This window comes from Bos taurus, chromosome 13, assembly GCF_002263795.3.
Source record: "Bos taurus isolate L1 Dominette 01449 registration number 42190680 breed Hereford chromosome 13, ARS-UCD2.0, whole genome shotgun sequence".
Lineage (NCBI taxonomy): Eukaryota > Metazoa > Chordata > Mammalia > Artiodactyla > Bovidae > Bos > Bos taurus.
The window spans coordinates 71386252-71399044 of NC_037340.1; the positions used below are offsets into that span (position 1 = coordinate 71386252).

Genomic DNA, 12793 nt, shown 5'->3' on the forward strand with positions numbered 1-12793 from the left:
CCAAGAGCAGCTGTGGTTAAAAAACATGAGGCAGTCCATTAACTGAAGTTATGACTAAGAAAGAAAAAATAAGAGCATCAGGATATTTTTTTAGAAAGAAGACTGCAGAGAAGATGAAGATGCTGAGGTTTCTTGAAATACTATCTTCCAGGAAAGCCAACATTAGACATGGGGTAGAGGGAGGAAGCAGGTAAGTGTGAAGTGATAAGGTGTTGCCCACAGTGTGAAGCAGGTACACACCAGTAGGCAGGACTCAGGAGGAACACCGAGGGCTCACTCATCTCAAGGCAAGCCTTCCCTTGACAGCCATTAAGGAAGGCCCAGAAGCTTCTAAAATGACCATCATCAGGGCCACATGATAGACTGGGTAAGTAGCATGATGCTGGCAGGTCAACAGAGACCTGGACAGGACAAAGGGAAGTCATAGGAGGGACACAGGGAATTACAAAGCTCACAGTTTCCATAACTAGGAAGAAAAAGAATAAGGGCACAAAACAATTAAAGTAAAAGATGATATATATGCATGTGTGTGCTAAGGTGCTTTATTACCCCATGGACTAGAGCCCGCCAGGCTCCTCTGTCCATGGAATTTTCCAGGCAAGAATACTGGAGTGGGTTGCCATTTCCTCCTCCCGGGAATCTTCCCAATCCAGGGATCAAACCCACATCTCTTATGTCCCCTGCATTGGCAGGAGGGTTCTGACCAGTAGCACCACCTGGGGATACGTACAGCTGATTCACTGTGTTGTACAGTAGAAAATAATACAAAATTGTAAAGCAATTATATTCCAGTAATAAAATGAAATAAAATAAAGAAGCACTCATAAAGGACATAGAACTTGCTCAGAGGTAGGAGGAAAACCTATAGTTTGAAGAATACTGAGAACCTTGGGACAAGAAGAGCACTAAGGAATCTTCTGTGCCACTGCCTCTTGTGAAGAAAGGGTCTGAGAACTCCCTGGATACAGCAAATGTCTGGCCATCCTCTGCATGCCAGGTACTGTACTAGGTGCCAGGGATCCAGAGGAAGCAAGACCTACAGAGCTTCTCCCTTCAAGACCACGTGTAACACACAGATGTGAACGAGTACTGTGCACAATGGTAAGAGCTGGGTAGAAAACCACAGCCTAGTGTACTGGTACAGAGTCACAAGAGCGAGTGTGGTCAGGGGAGTCTCTCTGGGGAGCTGATAGGTGAGTAGACACCACAGCAAACAAAACAAATGAATTCCATGTAACCATCATGAAGAAAAGCATTTACCTCCAAGAGAGGGAAACAAGTGCAGAGCCCCTGAGGTCAGACTTGCTTTCCTGGAGTTCAAGGAAGAGGAAATGGACAGGTGTGGCCAGAGAATAGGATAAAAGGAAAAATATGGGGCTGGGAGGCTAGGAATCAGAGACAGAGGGGGTCAGAACTAGACTGTGTTAAGAAGCTTGGGTTTTATTCTGAGGGTAAGAGAGGAGCTAGTGCAGGGTTTAAGGAAATGATGTGCCAAGATTTAACTTGTTTTCAAACTGTCACTGAGGCTGCACAGAGAACAGACCTCAGCGGTGCAGAAGTGGAACAAGGAGGAGGCTGGCAACTCATCCAATTGCAAAGAAAGGGCGTGGTCTCAAGCAGTGATAACAAACCGTGACCCAGGAGCCAAACCCTGCTCTGTGCCTGTTTTTTTTTGTTTTTGTTTTTTTTTTAAATAAAGTTTTACTGTTACACAGCCTCACTCATTCATGCCATCTTTTCTAGGACTGCTTTTGCTACAACAGCAGAGTCGAGTAGTTTAAACAGAGCCTGGGTGGCCCATAAAGATGAAAACGTTGACAACCATGCCCTGTGTAGGAAAGGTTTGCCACCTCCTGGTCTAGGGTGTGGACAGGTGAGATGGTAGGGGTGGTGGGGCTCCAGGCAGGCTTAAGCAGTGGAGTTTACAGGGCAGAGGCCAGATTCCAGCCCCGGCTCTCTGACCACTGCACCATACAGCTCCCAGTTCCCCTCTGCCTCTGAAGACTGGCAGAGAACAGATATGGATGCTCGGAGTCTGATTAGGAAGGCAACTTTGCTCCAGTGCTCTCCAAGCTGAATGCTCAGAGTGGTTACTGTCTTTGTTTCTTCTCTGGGTATGTAGTGGTCCCCCTGGGCTGCTCTCACTGATGGGACAGGAGGCAGCAGCCTTGGTCACCTCAGAAGGCTAAAGATGCTTTCCCGAATTGCATTAGCTGTTCTACCCTTTGTATATATTTTCTCAGCTCACACCTGATTACAGGGTCTATCATATTGGATTTTCTAAGAAATGTGGTATAGAAGAAAGAACAGGATCTATTTGGCACAGGCAGGCATGGGCTGGAATCCCAACTCTGCCACATATAAGCTGTGTGGCCTTGGGATGGTTGCCTAACCTCTCTGATCCTCCATGCCCTCATCTGTAAAAGGGGGGATGCTACAGCACATGTACCGTATGGCTACTTACAGGCTTAGTAAGATAGTATAGTAGGCGCCTGACCCAACTGGAAGGCCATGTGTTATTAAGTCTGCATGATTCTTCCTACTCGACCGTGACTTATCACACTACTTGACACATGGTTGGGGTTCCATAAGCTCTTAACAATAAGGACAAGTCAACTATTCTAGTCTAGTAATCTTTAAGCCACAGGCTGTAAACTCAAAGGCCTACAGGAGCAAGCCTAGTGAGGTGAGCAAGGTGGGCCAAGCCAGGGCAAGGGTGAACTGTGGAGCGTCCCGGGACAGGGCAGCCATACCAGCCCACTGCTGCCATCCTAAAATGCAGGCTCAGTGTGGCCAAACTGACGCAACTGCAAGAAGAATTTAAGGAGTGGAACAAAATGTTAAAAGAAAAAAAAGACAATGCAACCAAGTAAAGCATCTCTGCAACCAACTTGGACCAGTGGGCTGTGTTTGGTGACCCCAATCGCATTCCCTAATGTTGTTCCAGAGAAAAGAGACCTTAAGGTGATTAAGTTTAAATTACCATAGAACAAGAAGCAGAACAAGGAAAAGTAGCCAGTGTATTGATATTTGATCAATATCTCCTTGAATACAGTAAAATATGATTATCGATAATTACAGATATAACTATTGTTGTTCAGTCGCCAAGTCGTGTCCAACTCTTTGCGACCCCACGGACTGCAGTACACCGGGTTTCCCTGTCCTTCACTGTCTCCTGGAGTTTGCTCAAATTCATGTCCATAGAGTCCATGATGCTATTTAACCATCTCATCCTCTGCCACCCTCTTCTCCTTTTGCCTTCAATCTTTCCCAGCATCAGGGTCCAAAAAAGGCGGGAATGGCAAACCACTCCCATATTCTTACTGTGAGAACCCCAGGAACATGAACAGTACGAAAAAGCGGAGATATGACTTGGTGGGTGTCTATTTTGTACTATTGTTATTGCTAAGTCACTTCAGTCGTGTCCTTCAGTCGTGTCCGACTCTGTGCAACCCCATAGATGGCAGCCCACCAGGCTTCCCCGTCCCTGGGATTCTCCAGGCAAGAACACTGGAGTGGGTTGCCATTTCCTTCTCCAATGCATGAAAGTGAAAAGTGAAAGAAGTCACTCGGTCGTGTCCAACCCTCAGTGACCCCATGGACTGCAGCCTTCCAGGCTCCTTCATCCATGCGATTTTCCAGGCAAGAGTACTGGAGTGGGGTGCCATTGTCTTCTCCGATTTTGTACTAAGAGCTATACATATATTTTTTCCCTCTAATAAGGATCCAACTAGCTATATCTGTGCCCACTGAACAGATGAGGAACCTGAGGCTCGAAGCGAACATGTAATTTCCCTGAAGACACAGAGACCTGGGGCCAGGTCTGAGATTGAAACTTGGGATGCTGACATCCATACACAAAATCTATACTCTTGACCCTGCCCAACTACCTTGATAGAAAGTCACAAGGGACTTAAATCCGAACATCTGACTCTCAGCATCAGTACTGGATTTCTTTGAAGAATCTGTACATTGATAATAAATTCTGAAACCATGGTAGGTTGTTAAATGGAGTTAGAAGACAAATTTTAAAAAACCATCACCAACAAAATTTTTATGAGTTAGAAAATTGTCATCAAGACCACATCTGCATATTTGAGGAAACCTAAGCCCTTGGGATAAGCTAAAATACCTTGAAATCAAAGACTTTAGGAAACCCAGAAACAGACAGCAAATTAGTGCATTTATGAGCAGTGGTCTGGAACAGGTAGGTTGAGGGGCCAGATTGTCAATTGAGTGAAACCTCAATTACAGAGTAATCTAATGTATACCCAGATACATTATCACAACTCAATAAACAGCTCTTTGGAATGAAGTAATTCCAATTTGCTTGCATTTTAATCTGTGTGTTGCCCTGAAAATTTTGTATTGCCTACACTCAAATGAGGTGGTGTTTTCTGAAGCACTGATGCTCACAGTCCCAGGACAGTAAACGAGCCACAAACCAGCCATAAACACACCTGCCTAGGGAGAGACAGAGACAGAAGTGGAGACAGAGGTCCCCGCCCTCCACAGCTTGGCCCAGCACAAGCACCTGCCACAGACAGCATCAGAGGGACCTCCGGCTCCTGGCACCCTCGGGAGCTGAGGGGTCCTATGACCTCCCAACCCCTGCATGGCCTGAGTTCCAAATGAGTGATGCCAGGCGGAGTGGGCCCATGAGGTCCGGAGGCCGAGCACAAGCAGGACCAGAAACTTTTCCTTTGGTCCAGATCCCTGGCTCACTGGTGGTGGATAGAGGAGGAATCTGGGGAGACTGATGTGGTGGGAACTCCAGGACCCAAATGTTCCCAAGCCTACATGTTGGGCCCCATTTAAAAAAAAAATGTAAAAAATGCTGGCTGTGCTGTGCAGCAGGTGGGATCTTATTTCCCCGACCAGGGACTGCATCTGTGCCCCTGCAGGGTAAGCACAGAGCCCTAACCACTGGACCACCAGGGAAATCCTGTGACCCCCACTTTAATATTCCCTCCTGTATGTTCTGCACATGAGGGAAGCACCCATCCCCACTCTGCATAGGAAGCCTCAAAGGATCTCTGCAGGGCCACAGATACGGGAACAAGATTGTGACCTGGACAAGTGTCCTGCCCCATCTACCTCAGTTCGGTTCAGTTCAGTCACTCACTGGTGTCCTATTCTTCATGACCCCATGCACTGTAGCACGTCAGGCTTCCCTGTCCATCACCAACTCCTGGAGCTTGCTCAAACTCATGTCCATCAAGTCGGTGATGCCATCCGAACATCTCATCCTCTGTCACCCCCTTCTCTTCCTGCCTTCAATCTTTCCCAGCATCAGGGTCTTTACCAATGAGTCAGTTCTTCCCATCAGGTGGCCAAAGTATTGGAGCTTCAGCATCAGTCCTTCCAATGAATATTCAGGGCTGATTTCCTTTAGGATGGACTGGTTGGATCTCCATCCAGTCCCTTGGACTCTCAAGAGTCTTCTCCAGCACCACAGTTCAAAAGCATCAATTCTTTGGTGCTCAGCCTTCTTGATGGTCCAACTCTCACATCCACACATGACTACTGGGAAAACTATAGCTTTGACTATACAGATCTCTGTCAGCAAAGTGATGTCTCTGCTTTTTAATATGCTGTCTAGGTTTGTCATTGCTTTTCTTCCAAGGAGCAAGTGTCTTTAATTTCATGGCTGCAGTCACCATTCACAGTGATTTGGGGCTTACCATCCACAGTGAGCCTAAGAAAATAAAATCAGGGATCGAACCCAGGTCCCCTGCATTGGAAGTACAGTCTTAGCCACTGGACCATGAGGGAAGTCCTGTGTGTGTGTCTGTGTGTGTGTATGCGTGTGTGTGTAGGGAAGGGTTAAATCCATTTCTGGAATCTGGCAGTTGGTATCCCACTCCAGACAGGAAGGGAACTCAGGAGCGTGATGCATGAGTTAAAAACAAAAGTTAGCAATAGGTCAAGGGACCCCTGCTATGAGCCCAGCCTGCTGTCTGGATGTTTTTGACACTGTTCAGGACACGATGCTGCCAGATGCTGACAAGGCCACAAGCCTCGGGCCCTCCAGGTGAGGCCTAAATAGCATGATCCAGCCCCTGGGCCAACCCCCGCTCTGCCCCTAAGGACCTGTCTCTGTGTCTCAACCTGGCTGTGGATGTTCCTACAGCTGTAAAATGAATTAAAATAAAACCAAGGTGCAGAGCCACAGTCAGGACTAAATAAGATCATGAATGTAAAGGGACTTCTACATTCAAGGGGTCTAGTTTCTAGCTGACCCCCAAGTGAATGTAAAGAGAGAAGAAGTGCAACAGGGAAGAAAAACAGGCACTAAGAAAATGCGATATTCCATTAAGGATTCCAATAAGGTGCAACAAAACAGGATCCATCACCAGGAGCACAAACCTAACTTCACCCACGGTGAAGGAGACTTCTGAAGAAGGTCACCCAGTGCACCCCTTAAAATGGACCGGTGAGGGCTACAGGGGAGGGGGCAGAGCAGATCCACAGCTCCTGGATTGTATCAGGGTACTACCCCCTCCAGGCTGAACTCAAGCCCAAGGAACACAGCCAGCAAAGGACAAACCACAGCCCCAGGACACCCTGCCATCCCTTCAAACAAAAGCCATGATGCTTCACCATGGAAACCACATCCTTTGTCCAAGAGGCCTCTGCATTTGGCCCCACACCTCCTTCTTCACACCTGGGGACCTAAGGAAAGACGAAATGGAGTGTCTGACTCCATTTGTCTGCATGTGAAAATGCAGGCTAGCCTGACACTAGCCCCAGTAGTCATTCATCCAATCCACTCATTACTAACACTGTGCCAGGCACGGCAAGGTGCTAGTGAGACCAGGACAACAGGAGACAACACAGTCCATTCTCAGGATGGGGAGGGAAGCTTCCATTGCTGTGTGGGATATCACCATACAACAGGTATAGAGAGTGTCCAGAAAGCACAGCTCATATGTAACATATTCACTGACTACAGGAAAGGCCACTTTATCACATAGATCAACCTTCAGTTCAGTTCAGTTCAGTTCAGTCACTCAGTCATGTCCAACTTTTTGCGACCCCATGAATCGCAGCACACCAGGCCTCCCTGTCCATCACCAACTCCCGGAGTTCACTCAGACTCACATCCATCGAGTCAGTGATGCCATCCAGCCATCTCATCCTCTGTCGTCCCCTTCTCCTCCTGCCCCCAATCCCTCCCAGCATCAGTCTTTTCCAATGAGTCAACTCTTCGCATGAGGTGGCCAAAGTACTGGAGTTTCAGCTTTAGCATCATTCCTTCCAAAGAAATCCCAGGGCTGATCTCCTTCAGAATGGACTGGTTGGATTTCCCTGCAGTCCAAGGGACTCTCAAGAGTCTTCTCCAACACCACAGTTCAAAAGCATCAATTCTTCGGCGCTTAGCTTTCTTCACAGTCCAACTCGCACATCCATACATGACCACTGGAAAAACCATAGCCTTGACTAGACAGACCTTTGTTGGCAAAGTAATGTCTCTGCTTTTGAATATGCTATCTAGGTTGGTCATAACTTTCCTTCCAAGGAGTAAGCGTCTTTTAATTTCATGGCTGCAGTCACCATCTGCAGTGATTTTGGAGCCCAAGAAAATAAAGTCTGACATTGTTTCCACTGTTTCGCCATCTATTTTCCATGAAGTGATGGGACCAGATGCCATGATCTTCGTTTTCTAAGTGTTGAGCTTTAAGCCAACTTTTTCACTCTCCACTTTCACTTTCATCAAGAGGCTTTTTAGTTCCTCTTCACTTTCTGCCATAGAGCACCAAAAAGTCAAGAAACGAGCCTAACGGGATCAAAATGATAGTTTCTTTGATATATATTGGCACTCAATGTAAACTAGTTTAAAGATGATTTTTTCCTGTTAGTTGTTCCGTTCATAACTACTCAATTTGTTGATCTTCAACTTAAGTGTTCACAGAATTCCAATGATGAGATGAATTCCTGCTGAGGCCAATAACTCATTCACTGATCCACCACTCAACAAATATTTTAAGGTTGAGTCGAATGAAATGACTGATCATGCAGGGCAAAACCATGGAACGCTGGTGATCTCAGATGGCTTGGCATGCTCAGCATGCATGCCAGGCACTCTGTGAAGCTTAGGGGGCTGACTGTGAACCATGAAACACAAGGAAGATGGCCCAAACTCCGCTGAGCTTATATCCTAAAGGGGGACACAAAACTGCCAAGAAAATGAAGAAAAATATAGAATTTGGAAATGTGAAGAGTGGAAAAGAAACAAAGCAATGTGATAGAATGTGACCATGAGAATGGCAGGGAGCTAGGAGAGGGTAATTCTCTCAGAGAAGATGGCATGTTGACAGTCAAGCTGAGATCTGATGAATGACAAAGGGGCAGCCATGTGAATATCCATCTGGAATCAGGACAGCACAGCAGAGAGAATCTCAGATGGCAGACTCACCCAGGAAAGGTAATCATTACATAGGCGGGCAAAGAGAGGTCAAGGTTCCACACCAACCCACCCTTTGACCAAGGGAACCAACTCAGGAGACTTCTCAGGGGTTGAACAACGCTTCTATCTTCAAACACACTGGGTATCATTCTGCAGCTAGCATTAACATGAACAGCTCCACTGTTTCATTCACTAAATTACGTTATATTAAAATTTTACCCGGTGAACATAACGCTGGAAAATGAGAGCATCCATACACTGCTGGTTTCCAGTATAAGCTGTCAACCTTCTTTTTTTCAAAAGTAATATTGCAACACAAAGAAAAATCCATAAAGATGCTCATATTCTCTGGCCTAACAACTCTACCTCTAGGGAATTTATCCAAGGAAATAATCTGGTTTAGTAGAATAAAAATATTCTCTTCGGAAGAACTCAATTGAGGTGTTAATTGCTGCACGCACAAAGGAAAGATAAAAACAAAAACACCTGGAATTATCTAAATGATGACAGAGATTTTTAAAAATAGGACGATTGTGATGAACTTGATGAAATAGCACACAACCATTAAGCACTGTAACAAAGATTATGGAGTCTTTTTAAAATGAATGGAATATCCGGCTCCTTGAAAGAGCAGAAAAGGGACAATGTACATATTTTCATGGAAAAACACATCAAAGATTCCTCAAGGTGAACAAGAAAACTGGGAAAAAATTGATTCAAAGTCAGTAGGGTGGGGGTTATTTATTTCAAAAGTCCTTCTAAAATATTGTCACGATATCGAGTTTTCAATAAATATCCCTTAGAAACAATTGTTTTCTTGATCACTGTAACAGAATGCCACCCAAGCACAAGGACATTGGCTCACTCTAAATTTAAATGCAAAAAAAAAAAAAAAAAGCCAAATTTGGAGATGCCTTCCATGTCATCCATCCCATAAGCTTTCATGTACAGATCTTACATCTAAGACTCAACTTTGAATGACAGTGAAATATTGCATGATTTTACAGTAACTTTATTTATTTATTTTTTTGAAGTGGGTTGATGGGGAGAATTTAAAGCTGTTTCATTCTATGGAATGAGTGAAGGAACCACAGATAAGAAAACAGCAGTCTTAGCTCTTCCCACCATGCAAGCTTGGGGCCAAAGGATCCCTATGAGACCAACCACGTGGGTGGCGGCACTCACCTTTCACGATCAGCTCAGCGTAGTTGGACACACCGGAGCCACCGTCAGAGCGGATCACACAGCGATACTTGCTCACGCTCCGCTGGGTCGTGTCTGCCACACTGACTGTTGCCGAGAAACGCCTGTGGTTGACCACACGGGTGACCATGAGAGCCGTGTCCCTTCCATTCCATTGCTGCAGGACAGAGGAAAGGAGGGAGAAATCATAGTATCACAGGCTCCCAGCGTGGAAGCTCCACCCACCCCCACACCCCCGGGGCCCATGACTTTCCATAATGAGTCTCCATTGCTGGTATCGGTAGGTGACATGATTCAAGAATAAACTTTGCTAGGGAGCTGATGTGAGAGGGCAGCTGCCTGCCCATAGGAAGAGAGGGCACAGCCCCTTCTAAACACCTTGGCTCCTTGCTCATCTGCATATAAGGTTGGCACTTAGCCCTTTAAACTTCCTCCCATTTTTGTTCATCTCTTAAGCAAAACCCACAGGGTATCCCCAAGAGCAGACTCAGGTAAGTCAGTGAAAACATAGCCCACAAAGTGGCAATAAACAGCTGGCATGCTGGTACCCCAGCCACAGGTCCTGCGTGCCCCCTACGTGGACCAATCTGTCCCCCAGGCACAGTGTGGATGGGGGCTTTTCAACACCTCTCCTCCTTGGCATATGCTGCTTCCACTGCCTGAAGCCTCCTGTCTGCCTGGAGATACTCTCGCTGCCTTTAAGCCCAGGTGCAGCTCGTTGGCATCTCCAGTAAGTGCCCTTGACTGTCACACCACCTTCTCGAAAGCTCCTCACTCTACTATGTATGGTGCAAGCTTGCCATGCAATTTTTCCAACAAATGTTCCCCTCAATAGACTGTGAGCTGCCCAAGGGCAGGACTTTGGTCTTTTCATCTCCAGCACCATGCCCTGATGCCTCTTGACTTAATAAACATTTCTAGAATCAACATTTTTAATCCAACATTTTTGTCTTTACAATCCTGAATCTTAGATGTGATATTCTGGGTATGAAAAAGTCCCTGTTTCACAGTAGCAAGTTACAATAACTACTAGGAAAAGAAGTGCAAGTGAATACCATTTGTGCAAACTCAGGCAGGCAACTTCATTTCTCTGGCCTTCAGCTCCTCCTTTAAACCATGGCTCTGATACTGGGGCTTGCTTCATGGAGTTATCGTGACAAATAAATGAGAAGGCATGGAAAACATTTGACCTGAAGCATATTCTGGTGTCAGTGGAGCTCTCTAAATCAAGGGTCCCCAACCTCTGGGATCTAATGCCCGATGATCTGAAGTGAAACTGATCTACTAATAATAGAAATAGAGTGCACAATAGCTGGAATGAGCTTGGATCATCCTGAAACCACACCCCCAGCCCCAAGGTCTGTGGAAAAACTTGCTTTTCACAAAACTAGTCGTTGGTGCCTAAAAGCTGGGGGATCGCTGCTCTAAATTAACCATGAAATTAGAGGTGAAGTGGAGTAAAGTGGATAACAGTCCTTCAAAGATGTCTATGTTCTAATCCTTAGAGCCTGCAGATACATCACTTTACATAGTAAAAGGGACACTGAAGATGTGATTACGGATGTTGAGATGGAGAGAGATTCCGAATCAAACAAAAGGACTTATATGCAAAAGAGGAAGGCTGGATGGTCAAAGTCAGAGAAAGAGACGTGGCTACAGAGGCAGAGGTCAGAGTGGTGCGACCTCCTTAAGATGAAGGAAGGAACCATGAGCCAAGGAATGCAGGGCGGGGTGGCCCCCAGAAACTGGGAAAGGTAAGGGGAGAGATTCTCCCCTGGAACCTCCAGAAGGAGCACAGCCCACTGACACCTTGATTTTAGCCCATAAGACCCATTTCTGACTTCTGATCTCCACAACTGTAAAGTAATACGCTTCCATTGTTTCAATCCACTCAGTTTGCAGAACTTGTTACATCAGTCATAAGGAATTAACACAAACAGCAAAGGACTCATTAAGTGCAAAAATATTAATTTTTTCAAGTTTAAATCTTATGTTGATGTCTCGTCCAGGATTATTTCACTTTTCTTCTTAATGATGTCAGATTCCAGCGAGGATTAAGTGCATCCCCTTGAACCATTTACATTTTTTCTGTTTAGCTCCTGAAACCACCAGGCTTTCTCCCATGGAAGAATAAGAAATTGTGGGTTGTCTTATAAAATCTCTGGAAAAACAGGCCTTTTGATAATCACATTTGTCATATTGGGAGCAGGCAACAGCCGGACAGGGACGAGCTGAGGGCCCAGAGCCATGAAAGGCAACAGCGCTGTGATGGACCCGGGCAAGGAGCCGTGGAGGTGAGGTTCAGAGAGATGAGCCCACACGCAAGGGCAAGCAGAGGCTCAAGGTCAAGGCGACTGAGCAGTCACCCAGGAGGAGCCCTGAGGCAGAGATCGCAAAGGGTTCCAGAAGACCAGGGATGGTGAGAGGCTCAGAGGCCAGAATGCTGGGGCAACACAGAGAAGGGATTTAAAGCAGAGAGGATGAGTAAGAAGCACAAGTACCAGCCACCATCAGCCCCAGACAGAGGCAGAGAAGAAAAGGGGAGAAAACAAAGGGAAATTTTATTGTGCAGGAAAGGACTCAGAAACCTCAGCCCCCAGGCAATGGATAGGTTTGAGTGGACGCAAGTGGGATGCCAAAAGCCTGAAGTGGACCACAGCCCGGAGACAAGGGGAGAGAGTAAAGCCTTCCAGCCATGACATTAAATGCCATGTAAGTGCACAGGGATTCAGATGCTGGGATGCTCAGAAAGAGCAGGACAGTGAGGGGAAGTCAAAGTCCTGGGAAAAGCCAGAGAGGTGCAGGACACAGATGGTGCACGCTGAAGCCTGTGGAAAATTCTACGAAACCCTTAGGCCCATGTTACCGCTTCATCTTGTTGGAAGTCTTCTTTTGCCGCCTCTAATATTTTTCATCCATAAGTACACCCTTCCTCCCAAAGTTCCAGGCACGCCTCTTCTTGTGGCAAGTGTTGGAGACCTATATCTGTTATAAAATGAATCATCTTCTAGTCGATGACTCAACTGAATCAATTTCCCAGTGGGCACTCAAAACAGTGTCTTAGGTTGGGTTCCCCAGACAGAAGCATGGTCTGGGGGCACTGGCTCGTAAAGCATACTTTGCTCTATTCTACCCACCACCTTCCTATCTCTGCCTCTTCCGCCAGTACTCTATACGAGC

General features: G+C 46.2%; 1 protein-coding gene across 12 annotated transcripts in view; it reads right to left on the reverse strand.

Moving 5' to 3' along the window:
- The window catches only part of PTPRT (protein tyrosine phosphatase receptor type T), a 1155533-nt gene that overhangs the window by 688932 nt on the left and 453808 nt on the right, over nucleotides 1-12793 (reverse strand). For all 12 annotated transcript variants that reach the window (XM_025001262.2, XM_025001258.2, XM_025001261.2 and 9 more), the window contains exon 6: nucleotides 9596-9770. In XM_025001262.2, the coding sequence (XP_024857030.1) occupies nucleotides 9596-9770 (175 nt within the window). The remainder of the gene's footprint in view (nucleotides 1-9595; nucleotides 9771-12793) is intronic.